Raw genomic sequence first — 23,084 nt, 5'->3', positions numbered from 1 at the left:
TCTCTAAATCCCTGACTTTTGAGATGACCTTGGGCACGTGGCTAGACATCCTTTGCCTTAGCCAGTCCACTGGAAAAGTGGGTAAAATTCACAGGGACTTCACTTGCAACTAGACTGGGAACCCAGCTTTCTTGGCCAAACCATTTAGCAGGTGGGGGAAGGTGAAAGGGCACAGCACTCCCAGATGAAATTATGCCTCACTTCCAAAAGTTACTGAACTTCCACTTAATCTGTCCTACCTTTATGTCTTGCCAGGTATCGACCAAGGAGAATTATAGAACATAGTGTTACAAAGACAACTACAGCCACTATTCCTCCTATAAGAGCGTGGTCAGGTCCAGTCTGTCCAGCCAAAGCATTTGGATCTAGAGGGAGAAACAGAAAGCAAAAGTCGTCCTACACAGACAAAAATTGACAGGAAAACTCACAATACCAAGTTTTATACCAATCATCCTGAAAATAGGGCATTTCCCTCTTTAATATTCAGCATGGTTATTCCCACTTTTACTACCAGTATCTTATCAACAACATAGTGCTGCTTGTATTCCCAGATTGTTAAAGCCCTGAGGACATCAGGGTTATGAAAAATATTACCTTATTCTTCTTTGGCAGAGGTTATTAAATGGGAAAGGTTTCTGGTTTTGTCCTCATCATTTTACAATTGAAAACCTAGCCATAGCTATTTATAGAAAGAAAAACAAGGAACTGAGAATTGGGGATCAGATAGCATCAGCAGAATAGTGTCTGCATAATACATAATTTATAGAATTGATTCTCAGTGGGTAACCCTTATATATTCTCTTCCTCTCGTTCCTGTCCTATTGCACCAGAAATAAAAAGGCAGATAAAGTGCAGCCATGCCAAGTTCCTCTGCACACGGCTGAGTCTGCATGAATTTGGTCAGATAAAGGTATCAGGCAACCTGAAAGAACATCATTCAGTCTCAAGCATCAGTTTGTGAATTCACTATGAATACTCAATTAACACCCAACGTTAGCAGGCTGTAATAGACATAATAACGTATCAGCAGGTTCATTTTACTAACTGCAGAGCGCTAGGAATACTGCTGGATTTGAAGCTTTCTGTGCTGGTCATTTGCCTGTTCTGTTGCCTGGTACTTCACAAAAGTTGCAAAGAGGCAATCATGGGAAATGGCACTGCTTAGGGGTGAGTAATTCTTTGGAGCTTTTGAACAATGAACCAGCAACCTGTGACTGTTGACTCACCTAAAATATGCAAAAGAAGGTAAAAATTCAATCTAAGGATCATGGTAAGATTTCTATTTTAATGAAAAAGCCTCTGCTATGAAGTAATAGTAATTCTCTGAAGATGCTATTAGCATGTACTGTATGTTGCAGTCAGTCTACTCTCACTGCTTCAAGGGCATTTCCCTTGTAGGAGCTGTTTATATTCTACAAATAGTTTGCAAACAACTTCTTTGCTTTGCTAAAGGGAAAGGCAGGAAAAATATTTATACAGAAAAGAGGGCAAGTCTGTAAAGATGATAGAAGGACCTCTGATAATGCCAAGGAGGTGTGATTCCATGATACCATAATTACATTCTGCTGACCAGGATCATCATATAAGAGTAAGATGTATAGATATATCTACACATATACAAGTGTACAAAACTATAATGTTATATAGATGAAATAAAAGAATTGTGTTTTCCCCTCCTTTTGTAAACTGTCAGGCATACAGAAACTACACTTTTAGGTTTGTTGGAGCACAGAGTGGCACGACCACTGTTGCAGTTCTGCTCTTAACAGTCACTGAAGCCATCAGGCATGGCTTTGTCACTTATTGCTGGCTTTCTGAGCTCCCTGTCTTTTTATTCTGGCTGCTAAGAGGGAAGCTGGCCACAGCACTTCTGTGAACATGATGGCAAATACTAGGTATGGGCCTCAAAAAAGCTAGAAACACCTTATAAAGTGAGCTGTGCCTGACCCTCCTCCGTCTCCATGAACCTCCTGGCATGATGCTACTGCTGGTGGCACTACGTCGAGCACACAGAATCAGTCCAAGGGGACATTGTCTCTATTTTGGTGATTTGAAATGACCCCAAGGAGTTCTGTGCACCAGCAGCCTCACAGAGAAAAGCCAGATTGCTGAAGTCTTGCCTCCCCAAAAGCAAGAGCTTGGAGCATGCAGCCACCCCTTCCCACACTTGCAGAGGCTCCGTTTTCCAATGGGAGTAGGAAGGAGGTGACTGCTTGCTTGAGAAAATGTAAGGTGACAGCTTGCTGCAGGATTGTCAGCCTGCTTGAGCCATCTAGCAAATTCCTCCCTTTGTAGTGCCTGTAGCAATGTTGCTGTGAACCTCCTGCCTGCAGCAAAAGGCAGCACCCATCTGGGCACTAAGGAGCACCAATGTCCCCAGGAGCTGCATGTGACCTGCAGGAGATGCTCTTCCCCAACACCGGGCCAGGCGCAGCATGACCGTGTTTTCCCACTAAAAGCTAACTCCTCCTGCAGGTATTTTAAGGGATAATATACTTCCTGATGCAGAGTATAATCCAAAGAGGGGTTTGCACAGTGCTTTATTTAGAGGCATTTTTTGAAAAGCTGATTGCAGCGTACAGCCTCAACTCAATACCCAGATTTACAACGTATCTCCTCTATGAGCTTTAATAAACATCATAGATAAAAAGTCCTCATAATACACTGAGATGAGTATGCATCTGTGTTTTCATCCCTAGGTGATTTCCTCCATGTCTACTCACTCCCCCTCTGACATACCTGATGTGACTACATGAAGTGACCTAAAGCCAGCAGAAATAAAAGGTTCCCACCTATTAGTGTGGATTAATGAGATTCTACTGCTGCTATAGGTTGAAAACTTTTACTTTTAAAATTAATTTAGGTATTCATTGGAATGCAAAGGTAGTATTCCATTTCTGATGTAATCTCTTAACCTTGGTATCAAAACCAGATTATGTTCATTAGTATTGCTAGACCAGTTTGTCCAGGAAAAAAACTTGAGCGTGACCTATTACCATTATATTACCAGTGAAGAATTGATTAATTAAAAAGAAAAAAGGAAAGGAAGGAGAGGAAGGAAGAGATGGAAAAGAAGGGAGTAAAGAAAGATCCTCAAAAGTGGACAAACATTTTCTTGAGAAACAAGCATTCTTTCATCTCAGAATGAAAATCTGTACAACATAAACAATATTCTGAACAGGAAGTGCACCTCATAGAAATACTCTCCTCATATAAAAATAATGTTAGCATTAAATATAAATATGCTCTACATTATGCATACAGAGTAATGCACTATACTTTTGCCTTTCATGAAATGACCTAAGCCCCATGAGTGAATTATAGATCTGGGGCTATCTATCATCAAATAAATAATTACTATGTCAAAATGTGCCTGAACAGTATTTGAAAGATAGAAATACAGGGGTTTGGAATTTTGTATTTTAGCTATTTATACAGTGAACTTGTATAATTATCCAAGCGTTCTGGGCATTTGTATTAGAAACTCTCATTAAAGTACCTGAAAGTGCTAAGTGTGTATTTGGGCACTGACCACTCCACAGTTTGCTTTCCAAAAAACAGAACAGTATTCAGATTATTTGTTGAATCCTATTATAAGCTTCATGGGCTTTACCAGGTAAGAACTACCCTGTCACACACATAACTCCAGCAAATGAAATCTTAGGTATGCAACTGTGCAATAAATACTTATAATCCAGCTGTTTCCATTAAAAAAAAATATAGATTACTCTGTTCCTGTTTTAAATGTAGACTGTTTTTTTTACTGCATGAGCACAGCTACAGTAGTCATGGCCTGAAACAGTGAAATTAAATTTTTGTAATCAGACTAGAACTTCTTCAAAGATCAGGGGTTTTCTTCTCTTTATTTCATTCTTTGATGAGACTAAGGAAATCTTATAGCAAGATAATGACACAAAAGCTCATAATTCTCTTTTGTTTGTTTTTGTCCCCAATTTAGGAAGCCTCTTCGAAATACTGATTGCTGATGCCGTGAAGCTGCACCCATTTTGAACTTCTGGGTTTTGCCCATTACTGTTTGTTCAGAAACTTGCAGAATTAACACACTTAAAATGATAAGAAGAAAAAAATGTATCAAACATTAAGAAATGAAACACAGCAGATAAATCTTAGATGCGTTTAGTAAATAGGTATGTGGTTTTTATGACCTGCTGACAAAGTCTCAGCGTAGAATATTTTTATATGAATTCACCCGTTAGTTAAGCAGAGAAATTCTGGAACAGTTTTTCATGCTTTTGCATAAAGTATATGTTAATTATTAATCTAATTTCATTTTCTTGTGCATAAGTTTCCTCCTTATTTATGCATAGTTGACTTGACTGAGCAGGCTGCAGGAAAGGGTCAGATAACCCTTCCTTGAGCAAAGGGAACAAACACATTTCTGAATGCTGAAATGGCATATTTTTGGGAATATATGCTCAAGTAGCTCCCTCTGTTGCAGAACGTCGCTAACATGTATTTTTGGCTCAGATTATGAAGTTTTAAAAAAATCACTCTGAGCGTGAGAGGTACCCAGGTTTGAGGCATGCAAAATAACAATTTGTTTTGACCATTTCTGATAAAAGAAAAATAGGAAATAAAGTTCTTAATTTGTTGTAGAGCTTAAATAGCATTCACAAAATGAAGATGTATTATGCAGATGCATTATTCATAAAGTACTGTTCCTTAAGGCTGGGAAAAAAACAGGGATGTCCCACTTCTCAGAGAAGTGCACAAAACACCAGCCTACAGTCACTTTTACTGATTTAATGAATAATCAATCGCTGAGGCAAAGTAGAACCGCTCCAGTAAGGGAGCCTGGGGCATGGCTCCATGTTGTAATTTATGTGGAAGAAAAACCTCTTCCAGTGACTCATGCTTCTTTCCCCATATTCAGAGACCACAGGTGATAACTGTCCAACTTGCCAATACTTTGTAGATTTGCAAAAGCAATTGTTTGAAGGGCCTGGTTCAAAATCAGATTGGTAAAGCAATGAGCATTTCAGGGTGGGGAAACCCAAAAAGCACAAAAATTAAATAAATTGCTCTGCCATATTTGAAGGGTTGTTGAACTGTTGCAGATGAGGGCAGAGTGAAAATGTGTGGTGGGCTCCCACCCCACTCTCCCAGACAGAGTGAGTATCTCTGGAGAAAATCTAGCAAGGAACGAAAGGAACCACAAATCATGAGGCATCTAAACCTGTACGACTTTTCAGTGCCCCAGCCAGAGGAGACCAAACAACTATGGGAAGCAAGTAGTTCTGGATTTTGTTAAGTCCACCAGTGAATGTAAGTTAAATTAGAAATGTTACCCATTGAAATTTCTCAGCATTTCAAATTAATTTCCTAAGGAGGGATAGCTTGTGTGATCATGATTTCTCACTCTGTCCAAATTACTCACGGATTCATTACCACAAACTTCAAGAGACAGTATATACCTCAAGATTATTGTTTTCCTATAACTGGCCTGAGAGGACAAGTTGCTGCAAGAACTCAGACCTTATTAGATATCAGAAAACCTGTAGGAAGGATTCGTTTAGAAAAACCCTAGCAGAGACATGAGCTTCAGTCAAAATCTGTGCCCAAGAATCAAGTTTTCATTAGAGGTTTCTCGTCATTGCAAGTACTTTGCTGTCCAATATGGCACAGATCCTGCTGGAAGCTTTTCATGTGGTTAGGTGGCATTTATAACATCCGAGCCCTTCCAACCTCACCTTCTTCCCCTTTCCCCCATACTCACTCTTCCTGCTTCTCCTTGTCTCATAACGGGTCAGCGCACACTGCAGTATTTGCACAACTCCGTTAAAAAGGCAGTCAGCCATGAGGCACTATCTTATCGGAAATCAGAAAAGATTTCTCTCTACAGCTTATGGAACGAACTTGGTTTTAAAAATGTATTTAGGCTAATATAATTTGTCAGATTAATCATAGGGTCCATATCTTTTTTTTAACTGTTCCACAAATGTAACATTTGGAAAAAAATTAAAACCTAAAAAAAAATAATAAAAAAATACACCAACCAACCACCAAGCAAAAACCTCAATCATTTGTCTAGCAGCAGTAGGAAAAAAGAGTAAAATAAGAATTACTCACAATATGGATAGGAGGTAGGACTGAAGTGATAGCTGACAAGGTATTTGCTTTAGGAAAAGTGGCAGTAGTGCTGTCTGTGATAAATGCTGGGAAGTAGAATTTATCCATTTTAGCATCTTAATTTGGCCACCCCTGAGTTCAATTTCCCTTGCCTGGCCTGGAGTGCTGAAACAGGTACTTTTAATCTGCCTTTGTAATATACTGCTAACCACTAAAATACACGTATGTGAAACTTGTGAAAGTATTGTTAAGGGGGAAAAGAAAGTTTCTGCACCTTCATTTAAATTGCAAAGAGTAGCTGCCCAAAGGGGCTGGTTGTGACATTCATTGAAAATGTGTTTTATTATTAACCAATTCTGATCTTAAAATATGTGACAAGCTTCTTTTTCCTTCAGTGCCTGAAGCAAAGAAGAACAAAACAGTGTACTAATATACAGCATATATAAACTGCTATTTTAATAGTAGAACATCATCAACCATAGAGAAGACAGGCAGAAAGTTTACTTGTAAACCTTCAAAAGAATTGATAGCCTTTTCTTCCCGTGTTACTGCAGTAGCGCATTTGGCCCATTTTGCCTCTAAGTGTTTTTTTTTCACAGTGCTTACTGAATTATATATACATTCCCATTAAGAAGAGCTGACATCCCAGAAGGATAGAAGTCCCACACTAATGTTTCAGCAGCTGAACCTGCAGCTCCTTTTGAAGAGTTCATGTTGTTCTCGTGAATCTAAGACTTCTTTCAGTGGAGAGAAAAACCCAAATGTCTTTTGATGTGTATTTGTATGTAGGTGGCCCTTGTCAAAGGTAAATAAAAGCATTACCCATACTTATTTATTTTGTAAATGCATTTTTTGCAATGCTAATAAGAGAGCTGTATACCTACAATGTTAAGATGAATAGTATAACTATTTTTCAGGGCCCTTAGAGCCTTGTTCCAGATTTTGTGCCTTGTGTCACTGACACAGGTTTTTTTAATGGTGTTTTTTTTCTTTTCTTTCACCCTACCCCCACCTCCCCGTAATACTGCTTTAAAAGCTCCAGTTTCCTAAGGGAACAGTTCCTCTAATTAGAGCACATAAAAGACTTTCCTTATTGACAACATTATGTTTTTGTCTGTCAATAAAATCATTAATCGCTTCAGACTTTGTCTTAAGAAAAAAAGAACTAAAATCTGCTAATTTTTGGCTTCTTCCTGTTCCCTGTAGAGGATAATTTGTTCAGGGTTTGGAGAAATACTTGCAGCCTGTCCAGCTATAACTTCTGACTGCTGTAGGGATTGAGACAACCGGCACACATGACTGTAGAATTTCCCTTTAAGTTTCTCCCTGAATGAGTTGACCGTGGGCTGCAGCAACTGGCAGGTGATGCCTTCACTCTGATTCCAGCATTTTAGGGTTTGTCTTGTGAAGTTCCAGAATGCTCAGTGCTTTCATTGCAGAAAATAAAAGAAAGCAGATTGAAGTTTGGAAAGTTCAGCCTATTAGATACTCAAAATATTATTATTAATAATAATAAAAAACCAAACAACCCAACATCAAAAAACAAAAACCCATCCCTACCTAGGAAATCCAGAAATCAAGATGCATGACCTCCTACTTTGTGAGAAAAAACACATTTCCTATTTGTCATCTTTCTTCTGACGATTTTCCATCCATAAATATAAGAGGATCCCTGCTCCTCTTGGTTTTCTTCATCAAAAAAAGGACAGACCAGCTGGAGTAGGTGTGTGTGTGTGCACACAACTCCTTTTCCTGTCATCAGAAGTTAATTATCTATATAAATAATGAACCATTCTCTAATTAACACAGAGACTGGAGAAGCCAATGTACTCTTCTGCTCTCTTCCTTGTAGTACCTCATAGTTGTGGCTTTTGGTCACTTCCTACAGATTTTGGTTCGCTAGAGGGAATATGAACATGATGTGGAAGGGAGCAGCACGGGCTCAGCACTTTTCTGGGCACGGGCATCTATTGCTGCCTGCCACCACGGGGGCTGGGGCCAGGCACCCAGGTGGTCTCTGGCAGCCTTATCTGTCACATACCACAAGAAAGCAACACATCACCACAAGTACGTATCATGGACTATGGAGAGAGTGCTAGGAGAGTAATGGCTCAAAGCACATAAGAAAGTTATTCTGCTAACCTTAAGGAAGTCCCAATAGCTTAACTCTACTAGAAAGTAGTATAAATGATTCCACTGTGATTTTTTTGCCACTTTGTTTTTATGCTATCTATTACACAAACTCCCTCACAGATTGCTTCTCAGACCTGATCAGTACCACTGCAGAGCTCAAACAATAAATACTGCCTCAAGTGAGCAGTGCAAGAAAGACATGCCTTCAGCTGAGAAATGATACGAAACAAACAGAGGTTCAGTGAAATGGAGAAGAGAGAGCCAAAGCTGTTCCCAGTGGTGGAAGCTAAGGAGGAGAAGGCTTTCTCACCAGTAAAGCAGAGCCACAGACATAAAATGTCAGCTGAGAACATGAATGGTTGTATAAGGATCAGAGAGGCATGAACAGATTCACAGTCACACAAGATACAATGCACTGGGTATGTTCACGAGAGTTTTAAACCCAAGAAGGGCAGCTTTGATTTAATTGAAGAACAGCTCTAATTAAAACTTACTCTGTGATGGAAGAAAACATATTGTTCAAATGAATTCTTTACGCTTGTCATACTAATTTTTTCTTACCAAATCAGATTAGAATAATTGTAAGCCTATTATGACATCAAAACACCCCAGTAAACCAGCCACTTACAGCCAGAATCTGACACCTTATTCACGCTGAATTGCAATTTAATCTGTCGTGGGACTACTCAGTATGAGTAATTGTAACAGAATTTCCACTTTGGCAGTTAATAGCATATTTTATCTGTCAATATATCTCTAGAAGATTAGCCAGGCATACTTGCGGTTAGGGTAACTGATCCAAAAGAGGCTGTTGACTGACCCAGCTCATCTCAGAAACAAAGATGTGAGAGACATTAGCAGAGACAGTCTGTTGTAATGCACAGAGTAATAGAAAAGTAAATTATTAATAGGAAGTTGAGCACTCCTGTTAATATGTAAGGCATCTTTTATAGCTGTTTTAATTTGGGCGTAAAATCTTGTGCAAATTCTTTGGGACAATGGCATTATCCATCAGTGAAGTTTCTGTCCAAGCAATAAAACCCCTTCAATTTGTTTGAATTTTTGCCCATAGTGTAATTGAATGCTATCCATTCTTTTTGCCAACTCTGTACTAATGGAAACAACAATATTTTCCCCATTTAATAATGACATGCTTGATGGAATTCAATATCTTAACCAAATTCTCCTCTGGGAACATTAAGACTTTGTTGTTTTCAGATGCATTAAAGTTAAATACCATCCAGCTATTAGTAAGAGACTGTTTGCTTTTAATGCCATTGATTGGTAATGGATTTGCTAAGAATAAGGTTGGTCTTTGCTTTCCTAAAGGCTTTTTGTATTCACAAAAAAATAAAGCTACACAGGTTTTGGTTTATGGGCCTATTTTTTTTTATCTCAACAGCATGCATTTATTTCCAACAGGACTCATGAACTCTATTGTCAGCACCGCTAGCTGCAATATATCTGGATTCTACCAAGTGGGTCAACTCCGAACCAGTTTGCAACTGACAGATTAATTTCCTACCTTCTCTTGAGACAGCAATGAGAACTGAAAAAATCAGAGGTCCACTGTAATTACTATGTATATTTCAGATTAAATAAATGTGATAAAAGGTTCCATCTGGCTGTTGATCAAACGTGCAGTGGCAGGCTGATTTTCAGTGACATATTATAATATGTCTCTTGTAACAGTCCCTAATGCCATCCTGTAAATTACTTACATTTGGGATTACTTGACTACGGCAGACAGAAATATTACTCACTGTTTAAGTGCTGCCTACTGGGAGTATGGGAGATGTGGTCTAATCTTAAAGTTGTTAAGCAAGGCATTAAGAAATAATGGGGCCATGTTTATTTAACTAAATGCCAATTGTGCTCACGCTATTTGAAGATGGCAAACCCAATTTAATAGTAGTTTGAGCCTGTTTCTGATGCTGGAAAGCTGTAAGAAGTCTAATGTTGGGGAAACAAGTATAAGTAAGCCATATGCTGGCGCAGTTATTGAGAGGAACTTTAAAAATCAGAAAAGTCCTGCAAAATATGTCAATAGTTTGAAACTATACTCTAACTGCTGAAAAATGAAGGCCTCTCTTGGAACAGAAATTCAGAGATTCAGGACCTTTCATTTAAGAAAAATTTAAACAGCTACCCAAAAAAGAAACAATAGAAATTTCAAGGGAAAAATAGAAAATGATGCTGCCATTTCTCCGTTTACTTTACAGCTCCCCTTGCAGTGGTGGTTGTGACATGTGGAGAGTCAAAATCTGCTACATTACTGAAGGTCTTTTAAAAACTTATAGTAAGAAAGAAAGGCTGGGGAAAAACGTGCGGGATATGCACAGAGCAACTAATTGTGGTGAGAAGGGCTGTTCTTTCTTATGATTTATAGCTTTTTGATGTTTACAACTCACAGAGCAACAAAAAAATTAATTCAACATTGAAAATACTAGTGCTTATTTTTTTAAAAAAAACATACTGATCTCCTTCCCAAGCCAAACCATGGATATTTCTGGTTTACTGTGCCACATATGTACTTGCTGTCGAGCACTCATTTTGCCAGGACACTGTTTAAAACAAGGTGCTGCCCAGCAAGGAGAACCTTAGCCCTTTAATTATTGCTGTAAAGCTTAGCAGAAATCCCTTGTAGCAACAGGACTCTTCAGATTTTAATAGGACAGCATCTCTGTATCTCAGTGGTTAAAACTGGTTTCCTTCTAGTCATTGGTCTGGAAAAAGTTCTTGGAAGCATTCATGACCCTGGGAAACATCTCATGGCATTTTTTTTTCTGTACAGATCTTCTGCTCATCTCATAATTGATCACTCCAACAAGTAACTTTCCAATATTTTCCCTATTCAATTCTTATTCTGTTTTAACTGCATGAGCTTTTCCATATAATCCCTTCACCCTAAATTGTCTCATTAGCCTACATCACTTGGCATCCACTCCTACTTAACTGAAGTGGTTCATTAAATGACACTTCCTCCTAAAAGGCCTCTAAAAACTTACTCATCTCTTTAGGAAACACAAAACGTGAAAGTAAAAACAACATTCCAAACAAAGCTGGAATTAACACAACTCTTCCAAATGCCACTGCTGAGCAACCTTTCTTATCTTTCTTCCCTTCCTTTCTAATAAGTCTGTTCCCTTTACATTTTAGCCATCTAAGGGACATGATGCTTCTCTCTGAAGTATGTGTGCTTAAACTGATTAAAAATAAAGATGCACTCCAAAAATTCAGTTCTGATGATTATGACATTCCATTCAGTGCAGAGGCTTTTGTTGGTCAGCAAAATTTTGGTTATGACTAACTATGACTAACTCACTAACTGCTCTAATAGTATCATTCCCAAGATGAAGTTAGTGGACACTACATTCAGCTGAAAAGCAGAGATCATTTCTGAAAAGTTGAGCATATGAAGCCAAATGTGGATATTTCAAGCTTTCTGGTGTTAAAGCCCTTAATTCAGTAAAACAAGTAAGTACACAACAAATGGGAATTAAAACAAGACTAAGCGCTTTTGTTGAGTTCAAACTGGAGTGTTAGATCTCAGCTTTAGTTTAGAAGACACTGGCTACCAAAGGAGACAGAGATAAACTAAAGAAGAGGCTAGGATTCCTTTAGCTGTAAGAAGCAGTGTTCTTAGCCTTTCTTGCCCTCTGCAAATCTTTAGCAAGCTGCTCCTCCTCCTGCGGAGGTGAGATTCATGAATTCAGAGCCCACTGTGACAGTTTCTCTCTGACACCAGCATGTCTGGGTCTGGTGCCAGCAGCAGCGGTGAGCCTGCGGCGCTGGGCAGTGCATAATCAAAGAGTCCCCCTCGCTGGTAGCAGCCTCTCTTCAAAGCGCTGCTCTTGTCACTTGGACCAAGGAGGCAGCATGTGGCCTGTTCCTGCGAAATCTAGTTCAGTGCTTAAGGTGGAAGGGTTTTTTTTACACTTTGCAGTCCAACATTACCATAAAAACGTATGTTTGCTCTGCCTAGTGATGACTTAGTCTGCTCAATCAACACATAAGGCCTGGATTTGGTGAGGTGTCCCTCCAGAACACCATGCTAGTGAAACCCCTTGAGAGAAAGGTTAGTTTTTTCCAAGGATAATCATGGAAAATCAGGTTTAAATGCTTGCCATGCAACAAATACCTGGGGGTGTGCTTTGGCAAAGTGTTTTCTTTATCTGTGCCTCAGTTCCCCTATAATAAACTGAGGCCCACAAACAATGTATGATCTTGACTCATAGAATGACTTACAAAACAATGAATGACTTTGAGATACCGTGGTAGTAGGAGTAAGGCAGGTACTTTGCCTGTCCCCTTACAACGTTCTATATAACAGTATTGGAAAACGTTTTAAACGGACTCACAAAAGTGAGTTTAATTTTTATTCAGCTTTTGTTGGATATTTTTTTTGTTCTTTGAATAAAAGGAAACCAAACATATATTATTATGTGTTTGCATAATGAAGAAATTAATAGTTGGATACCTTTATTTCCAAGAGATGAGACTGAACAAGATAGCCTTACACAGCCACATTACTGAAAGCCGTTAACACCAGGTAATTGGTGAAAATAAGAATAACCAGAAATATGGGAATGAGCCAGAAATAGGATGAATCTACTTCGATGAATCTACTTCCAGATTATAGGAACAGAGAAGTATTAGGAATGTTGTTAAATGTTGAACATTGTTAAACAGGTCGACATCAACCCTTGGGTTCATAAAAACCCTTGAATTTAACAGGAAAAGTTGTTCCATTTTAATAATTTAATCATTGGAGATGTATGTCAGCTGACACAGGAAGGCAGCAGAGAATTTATGTTTAAAAAATGAACAGCTATAGTTTCCTGGCTTCAGTTTACTTTTTCATCCCAGTAACGTCTACTTTCTCACAAGTACTAATAATTTATGAATTACAATTAAACTTAGAAAATTACAGTTAGAACTTCTTCATATTTTGTTACACTAACTTCCTAAAATCTCAGGGGAGCATTTAAAGGTTAGTTCCTTTATGTGTATGTTAATCAAATGCAATAACACAGTTTTGAACTGTGAAATTACATGAAGCACACAAACGCGCATTTAGCTGTCAAGGTTTCGGTGAATAGTATTACAAGGTAATCTTACCATTTTTGTGACAACTGAGCAACAAAAGCAATCACAACAATCACAATAGACCCATAAAATGTTTCTGTTTTAATATAATATGTGTACAGGTACAGTGATTTCTCTTAATAACTTTAGTAACTGTTCAAGCACAAGAACATGTTAGATATTTCAAGGGCATTTGTGCTTTTCATTGCTGCCATAGGGTATAAGCAGTTAAATCTTCGTGGTGCTATAAACTAGTATTGTTCCAAAAGTTACCATGGCTTTGCAAATATAAGCCATAATATAATATATTTCACATGTTAAGCATGACGATCCTGGTGAATGATAGACAAAAATAAAATAAACCAGCAAATTCACAGCCTGCATACGTCAGCTAGTTAGTGGCTGCCTGCACTGATAAGACAGTAAGGGTCAACAAGGTGGTTGGGGGCTGGAGCTTATAATGTATGAGGAGATGCTGAGAGAATTACATTTTTTCAGTCTTAAGTAGAGAGAGCTAAGGGAGGAAACATTGCTATTTTCAGCTACTACATGGGAAGGAGAAGAGATGATTGAGCCAGGGTCTTATTAGAGGTGTGCAGAGATGACCGAAAATGGACAGAAGCTGGAAAATTGTAAATTCAGACTACATGTTAATAAATTCTTTTTCACCACAAGTATGGTCAAACACTGGAACAACCTATCCAGAGATACTGTGGGTTGTCCATCCTTGGACAAATGTAAAACTCACCTGAGTGAGGCCCTGAGCAACCTGATGTACAGTGACCCTGCCCTAAGCTGGCCTTGGACCAGATGATCTCCAGAGGTCCCTTACTGCTTATACTATTCTACAATTGTAGGAAATGGGTCACAAGCTGACAAAACAAAAAATGCATGGAAAAAAATAAAGAGGTTTTCCAGATTTCTGCACCTTAAAACGAACAGAATTAATAATTAATTGCAATCCAGTAGATGGATGCTAAGATTCTACAATTGCTTTAAGATGTACTGTTCTTTCTATGTTGTCTTATTGCTGCCATCACTATTATATATATATACTGTTAAAAATTCACCAGGCTCTTCAATTACTTTTCTCTACCTTCTAGTAATGGACACACTTGAATCAAGGAGCAGGAGTTCACATAAAGCCTTAGAAATTATACCACAGAAAGCAGCTGCACATTGGCAGAGGAAAACTCTGTGTGATAAAAAGGGCCTTGTCTCGCTCTAATAATTTATTTTTTCTTGAAATATTTTTTTTCTTTATCTCAAAAACAGGGTCACAGCAGCCATTCTGAAAAAATAATAATTTTGTACTAGATTATTTCAGATAATGTTTTACAAAGCATTATACATAACATGAATGTCAAAGGTCAGCAAATTGTTCCAATGGACTTTCCATCAAATTATGTTTACAATTACTGAGAGGTTAGATTTGCAAAGAAATGAGCTGACATTTCAGCATTCTGTGACAATTGCAGTATTTTCAGTCTGAGGATTTCAGTTTTATGGCCAGCTTGAGAAAACTAGTGTAATTCTGTTTTTCTCAGGTACAGCTAGGTTTATTTATAGCAAGGTCAACTCATTTGAAATCTCTTGTATCTCTTTACTCACTAGAGAAATTGTGCAAGTAAAAATCCGGCTGGTGGTGTTTCTCTGTAATAGCACCAAGTAAGAACCAGAAACCACAGAAATTGCTTCTCTGCCTGTCAGACTTGATATTCAATGCACAAAACATTCGTAGATAAAAATACACTGCAGCTTATCTCCATGTAATAACAGTGAGCACGCATCTTTCTAAGTACACTGTTGGCCCCAAACACGGTAGGGGCCCTGATGGGACTACCACACGGAAGCCCTCATCTAACAGTCTGACAACTAAATATATGGTCCAAATCTTCTCCACAAACCTGGGGAGATAAAATCCTGCTGCAAAAAGTCTGATCTGAAATTACCCTCTGCCCCCAAGTTCTGTGTGAAAACATTCTGGAGTGCCTCAGCCATCTCTCTTTTCCTCCTGCTGTCCCCAGTCCTTTCCTCTTTGGTAATTTGACTTCAAGGAGAGGAAAAATTCTCAGAAAACCTGCTAATGATATAGTAGCCCAACTATATTTAGGAGTGTGCTTCCACACAGTTTTCTGGGTCTCCTGCCTTCCACAGGTCTAGCACTATTCTTTGTTACTTTTTCATGAAAGATGCTCATACGGCTTCAGCAAAACAGTAATTTAAAATTACTTCCCCAGTGTCACAAACGTCTACACAAATATTGTTATTGCCTTGCTATTGTGTTGTTATTACTTCCTGCTATTGCTTTGGAAATTAAGAAGTTCTCCTTGTCCCAAAAGTAGGTTCCACAAGACCAAGACCTCTTGCATTTTCTTCTATTCAATGTTCCTGTGTACTCAGGATGACAACCAAATGCACATTATAATACATTTAATACATCTTAGGTCAGATTTGAGCAACAAAGTTGTGAAGTGTGTTTACAAAGGGTGGTTTGAGCCATTCAGCAGACAGGGAGACAAATGTGTCCCTGACAAATGCATCCTTGGATAACTAATATGCTGTACGGTGCATGCCTAGAGGCAGCATTGTTTTGGCTGAGTTGATCATCTGTGTGACCTCCTGCCCCATGAAGTTGTTTTAAATTCACAAAGTGGGTGTCTCTAGCCCCGAGTTGCCTGAGGGCCCAATTGCTTCGTTTTACCTCAGGAATGTTAAATACACACTTGAAAACACTGAATTAAATCCAAATTGCACTGGCCACAGACAATTTTATTCAAAATGCAACATGAAGAGGAGCAGAATCATTATGTTTCACTAGCCCTGTGGAAATTAACAGTGAATATTAGAATAAATACATTTCTGGCATGCATGAATGAGAATGAACCCCCCTGAAAATCGTAAGGTAATCACTACAACAAAACCACACGCCACAGCCATGATAAGCCCCTTTGCACGATGAGACAGAAACGAAGTCAAGCACCCAGAAGCCGATAGTCATGTTATCGGAGAGGTAAGGTTTTGTGACCTTAATTTAAGAAAACACCACTTTTGAATGGAACTGGATTGGAGTATAGGTAGAGTGAACACCTGAACTATTGTATCCAAAGAACTGCTTGAAATGCCTAAGCCTGCACGGACCTCCTCCCCTACCGATGCCTGCCTAACATCATGCACCGACTGTCAGACTGCCTCTTCTTTGGCCTGGTTCTCTGTTAACTAGGTGTCCCTAGAAAGGCAAATTCCTTCTGGGCAAATAACTCAGAAGATGGATGCAGTGACACATCTCTTGTCTCATCTCCCTTTCATGCACGAGCAAGTGTATGCTGACCAGCAACGGAACGGTTTGGCCTTGGGCGTGATCAAAAGGTTCCCAGCATTCCTAACAAGACATGAACTACCTTCAGCTGCACAGCTCCTCAACATCACCTATGGATGAACTGGAACACTGTCTTTGAATACAGCATATATGAAGGACATGGTGCCACTAACATGTTCTGTTACTTTCTGTAATGATCAGTTCGATTCCTGACTGTATGTTTAATCAGTTAAATTAATTTCTCTTTCTCTCTCCACCTTGCATCTCTTCAGAGGTGTGTACTGCTGACACAGCAGCTGTGATTTTAAAGCACGTTTACATTCAGTTGATAGGGTACATGACTCATTAATGTTCATGAATATTCACTTTAAACAATTCCATTTTAACATGGTATGACAGGAATTTTTAGTTCAGTCAATAATTTTCTAAACTGTTAATATTTTTATGGGACCATAGAAGAAAACAGTGTATGTGAAATCTTCTTGGAAAGTTTTCTTCCAAGCACTGCTTTTTTTTACAGAATTTATTTTCTAGTTATTAAAAGAAAATCTGTAGAGGTTAAGAAGCAGAGTTAAATGTATATTACATCGTCTAGCATTGCTTAAATGTGTTCTTTGAAACATCTGGGTTTCAAGCTTTATTTACCTGTCTGGTGATAAACAAATTACTGCAAGATTTTCCTTTCCAGAAGAGATGTTTGTCATTTCACAGAACAGATGCAGAGAAAAAAAGTTGACTCGCCTTTTCCTGAAATATGCTGGAAACAAAACTTGCCCAAACAAAACAAATGCTTTGGTTTTCCATTATGTCCATGGAGAACTACACCAGCCAACACTTTAAAAAAATACTATCTTGCTGAGCTCCCCACCAGAGGCTTAACCATGAACAGTTTAACATTGTATATGCTTCATGCTTGTTTTATTTCAGTATCTAAGGATGTAGCCTTTCTCCCATCTGACTCAATGCACATTTCAGCTTTAAAATATTTTTAACAACTTAAAAATACTACTAAGTGTGGTTGGCTGATGGAGATGTTTCTCAGCCAATAAAGACTACTACACTTATTTGTGTGTAGTATGGTCAAAGTTGTGTTTCTTCTTAATATCAAGAATACAAAAAACATTCTGAAAAACACTGTACAGGTATTTATCTCATGCATATACTCATGTTGTGGCCTGCAATGTATTAACACTCAGAATCACCAAGAAGACTTCTTGAACCAGATTTATAATCTTTAATGGAAGTGCCCCAGCTGGCAACTAAGTACCATGCAGCTGCTTGCATAGTCTCCCCTGTGCCCTCAGAGTGATGGGGAGGAGATACCGGAAAAAGATAAAATTTGAGGGTTGAGATGAGGACTATTTAATTGAAATAAAATTTTAAAAAATATTCATAACAACAAATGTAATGAAAAGGAGGAGAAAGGGAGCGGAATAAAATCCAAAGGGAAGGAGGGAGAAAAACCTAAGTGATGCACAATACAATTGCTCACCACCTGCTGACCAATGCCCAGCCAGTCCCTGAGCAGTGATTGGCATGCCCTGGCCATCTCCCCCCAGTTTATGTACTGAGCATGACGTCCCATGGTATGGAATATCCCTTTGTCCAGTTTGGGTCACCTGGCCTGGCTGTGTCCCCTCCCAGTTTCTTGTGCCCCTCCAGCCCTCTCCCTGGCAGGGCCTGAGAACCTGAGAAGTCCTTGACTTAGTATAAAGATTACCCAGCAACAACTAAAAATATCCGTATGTTATCAACATTATTCCCACACCAAATCCAAAACGTAGCACTGCATCAGCTACTAAGAAGAAAATTAACTGTATCCCAGTTGAAACCAGGACAAGCATTATCTCAGAGCAGAGATAAACTCAAGGAAGTATGCGCAGCCAAGTGGGAAAGAACAACCCTTGTGCAGGTACATTGTCAGCTGCCAAGCCCAAGCAGCAGAATTTCAGGAAGCATAATATATATAATTTCAAATTGTATATTTTAAAATAATGATAATAATAATAATAAAAAATCTTTTTTATGGAGTGGTGATTTTTTAGAGACCAGACAAGCTTTATAATCAGGTATTACAGAAATCCTTGTTTAAATTGCTGACATGTGAAGGAAAATATTTTAAAAAATAATAATTGTTTAGTCCAAAGACTCACGTAGAGAAACAAATACTGAGGGGAGCACTAGAGAAAGTCTCTCCTTTTAACTCTCAGTTCTCAGACTCTGACTTTAAATTATTCCACCTCTTCATATGCCAACAGCAATATGGATAGGATTATTTGAGGAGTAAAATACCACACAGTGTAAGAACTTCAGTGTATTGGCCTTTAAAGAAGCAACAATGTGTATGGGATCCATGACACATCGAAAGTACCAGTTGGTTAAAGAGAACAAAATGAGTTTTGTGAAACACTCCAATACAACACTTTGAAATGTCTCATATGTGCCTTTTGAGGAAACATAAAAAATGGTGGCTGTGATTGCTTTTCATAGCTGACAACAGCATTTTGATAACAGATCTTCCTTTTTGAGGTAGAACCTGTGTGAAACAAGCAGCTGTGCATCAAAACCAAAATATTCTTCCAAAGAGCTACAAGAAAGACCTAAGACATAAAAGGACCGGTAGTTATAGCAGAACAAACATAATGAGCTCTGAGTGTAATTGATGGTGAGTTGAACTGTTCTTTCAAATCAAAAAATCAAACTTCATTTTCAACATATTTAGGGAGAGTTATTCTAGTGCTAACATTTTAATAGTGGTTTTACACTTAAATCGTACAGGAACCTTTTATTCCCAGAACGCCCTGAAAACTAGATGACTCATTTCAATAGGTTACGCCTCGTGAAACAGTTTAAACAAACTTGAAAATCAATTACAACGAAAGAGATGTTGTGCTGGTTGTGGAAATTTTGGGAAAAGCAAAGCCATGCTCTTCTTTACAGCATTATATGCTTATTAACATCACTGATAGAAGAAATGCAATATTTTAAGAGATTTCAAATAAACAGGAGAGACTGGAGTGACAGGAAGGGAGAAAAGAATCTATCCTGTGAACACAAAGCTCTTTCCTTCTATTTTTCCCATTTCATTCACTTATGTTCATAAATAATGTTGAATCATAGAGATGCAGGCATGCTCTCTGATTTGTGGTACTTCCTACATGACAGAATGCTATGAAATTCAGCAGAAGGAGTTCTAAAACTGTGGATGAAACCAACTAGGACCAGGAAAAAATACTGGCTACATTTGTTCTCTCTGTGTGGTAGGGATGGGGAAAAGAATGGCATATTTGCAGAGGTTCCTTGAAAGAATAATGAATTAAAATGATCATGCCCTTCTTTTAGCTATTGCTGTTATTGCTAGTAGCAGGAGTATGAGTACTATTTTATTTACATATACAGTTCTCTCTATCATTCAGGGAAATTAGAATAATTGTTATAGACTGGTCTTCTGTTTGCCTCCTCCAAATGCTCTCTTGACACACCATTTTAAAGAAACTATGAGGCATTCTTTGAATAGTAAAAGGAATTAAGATACATCTTTCCCTGGATTGCACTATTGCCCATTTCTATTCTTACGGCATTGAAAAACAGAAGCATACCAACAGAGAAATGACATGCATGCTTGTATATCCCCGCTTATCTTTGATTTTCTACATGAACACCACCAAAGCAGAAACCGAGATTTAGGAAATGCTCCTGTTTCCTTGGTGTGCACGGGAGTGCTGGGTCCCTTCCCCAGGCTTTGAGAGCTGCTGCCTCCTAGCAGGGAACCAGCTCTGAACCTTGCCCCATTCATCAGTCACAACAGTTAAAACCTCAATGGCACAACTGAGCTCGTGGGTTCTGCTTCATGTTTTGCATGTGTTCCTAAGTATTTAATGCTATCAAAAAGGGGATGCAGAGACATGAAATTATATCCTCTTTGAGGAGAATAAGGATGGGAATGGCTACAGCAGTGAAACTCAGTCCCTATTCAGTCAGCAAGAAACACCAACTAGCAAAACCAGACTTCAAGCCAGAATACTAGCCAATGCTATTCACTGTTGTATGATTAGCAAAAACCAGATGGGCAAACAATAGACATTTTAGGATGTTTTTCCTTTTTTTCTATTTCTTTCCCAATTAGTTGGTTGCTTTGCTGTCACTAAATTCCTTTTGTTTTCAAAGAATCTCATTTTCTGTCCATTGAAGCAAAACTGAAGAAAAGAATTGAGAAAATGATGGGGCAACAATACAGGTAAAATCCTTGTAAATCCTACTCCAAACTACTTAATATTCTGAATCCCTTCTTCAGGGAGCTGAAAACCCTGTTGGCATAGTCTGAGTTGCCCTGATGTCTGAGCAGTAAGAGTTTACTGTAGATCTTGAAGCTTGACTTGTTAAAAAAAAGGAAAGAAAGCGAGAAATTAAGATTCCTCTGTTACACTGGGGTTTCCTACAACACAAGCCTCCCTGATAAACAAATATAAACAAACAGAAATTAGAAGCATTAGAAGTAGTCACAAACTGCTGAAGGTCTCCATTTAATTAGTATTCAAACTACTAGCAAACCATCTAGCTCATTTTGATTCATTATGAAACATTACTGGTGAAACAGAAAAATAACATAATTCCTAATGATTAAGACTGCCATTATGTATATTTGTATAGGCATCAGATTCTTTTCAAGTTGCTGGGACCAAGCCAGGATTCCAGTTTTTGCCTGAAGCAGGCAAGAGACTCTGCTGAAATGAAACTTCAACATTCATATTGCAAACAAAAGTATGCCTTGAGAGTGTATGCTCAGCTCAATTGCCTGAATATACTCACAGAAGCAGAGTCTTCCCTGCATCATCTAGAGGAATTGAAGTGCTGTTACATGTTTGCTATATATTCTTTAACATTCTTCAAGCATCGTACATATTACTCCAGTTATAGGACTGTAGTAAGCTGTGGTATTGCTTTTTTTGTTCTTTAGCAAAATATATAATTAGGACATACTTAATGGATTTGCCATGAGTCAACTCTATACCTTCTTCACCCACCTATCCTAACTCCCCCAAACAATCCAACCCTGAATATTTCCTCACGTATTCAATGTAACATGCACAATATCTCATACATGGAGTTACTAGGTTAGACTCACAGGGCTTGAGCGCTGTTATTCGACAGCCGTCACTGATGTGTAGTAGCAGGAAGCCTGCTCAGGGTATGTAAAACCAGATCATTTGGATGAAAATGTCTACACAGATCGTTAACTTCTACCTGTTGACACCTCTCTAGTTGTTTCCAGTTATTCTTCTCTCCCTCATAAATGGGTGAGTATTGCCAAAGGAGAGGAAAATCCAGATGCTTTAAAATTTTCAGAGCTAAAAGTCACTGTTTCTGATTTATAACTGGATGTGCATCAACCGTGCTTTCACCTGCCTATGTGTCAGAGGGAAGAGGATAGATTGACCAAGTTATGTATCCTCTTAGCAGCTAGAGTTTCACATCCAGCACTTCAGTAAAAGCAGAAATTGAAAAGGGCATGCTAGTTAAGTGGCAAGAACCGCAGCAGCTTCACTGCTGGTCTACAGCAGGGGCACAGCTTGAGACCTAGACAGCAGCATGCCTCTCCTCGCTGTCTGTGGAAAGAACCAGAACACAGCTTCAGTTGGGTGCCAATTTCCAGTGCTTACTCTTTCAAGACAATAAGCTGTAAGAGCTCTGTTGATGCATCTCAGGTGTGAACAGCATCACCTTTGCTGCATGATCTTCCTAGGAGTGCTCATGAACATGAAAACCAGCCTGAATTTTATGCATATCACCAGAAGAAAAAAGGCCAATGAAAAGTTTCTAATTACATAGCTCTTTTCTCAAAGGAAAAAAAAGCCAAAAAACCAAAACTAAACACAAAATCCCATCATATTCAATTATTTTCTTTAACCCACTGTATAAGATCCCTATTTTTATGGCTTCATTCATGGATTTCGTAACTTCTGAATATAGAGACGTGGGGATTTTTGGCGGAAAAGATAATGCATATGCATAAATTATTCACAATGTAATTCATGCTCATATAAATCTACCCTCATTGGTACTACACTGAAATTTAGATTTGTGTAATGGTCACCAACTTATTGAGATTTCATAAGAACTGTACCAAATGTTTTATCTATATTTGCTGTGGTAAATTAACTCTGATATGGATAGCAGCATATTTACATGGTTTGTACATCAGTAAGCTTTTAACAGGATATTATACTGCTAGAAGATTTAGTTTAACTACATTGGATTAAGGTAGAGGTTTATTGCAGTTGTGATTTAGCCATCTTGCAATTTTTGGTATTTTTATCTGTGGTTATTAAATTAACATACTCAAATTTACTTTTCTTACCATTGCAACACAAATAGCCTTGTAGTCTACAGTTATCTTAGCCAATAGTCTAACAGTTATAAAGACCCATTTTGATTTAATTCTATTATGTTTAAT

The 23,084-nt window shown here is 38.4% G+C and overlaps 1 protein-coding gene across 3 annotated transcripts in view; it reads right to left on the bottom strand.

Moving 5' to 3' along the window:
* CADM2 (cell adhesion molecule 2) overlaps positions 1-23,084 on the bottom strand; it is a 670,542-nt gene that overhangs the window by 8,944 nt on the left and 638,514 nt on the right. For all 3 annotated transcript variants that reach the window (XM_055702988.1, XM_055702990.1, XM_055702989.1), the window contains one exon: positions 240-365. In XM_055702988.1, coding sequence (XP_055558963.1) covers positions 240-365 — 126 coding nt within the window. The remainder of the gene's footprint in view (positions 1-239; positions 366-23,084) is intronic.

The sequence above is a fragment of the Falco cherrug genome, chromosome 2 (assembly GCF_023634085.1).
Source record: "Falco cherrug isolate bFalChe1 chromosome 2, bFalChe1.pri, whole genome shotgun sequence".
Classification (NCBI taxonomy): domain Eukaryota; kingdom Metazoa; phylum Chordata; class Aves; order Falconiformes; family Falconidae; genus Falco; species Falco cherrug.
The sequence above is the reverse complement of the archived record's forward strand: the minus strand, read 5'-3'. Positions and strand labels throughout refer to the sequence as shown.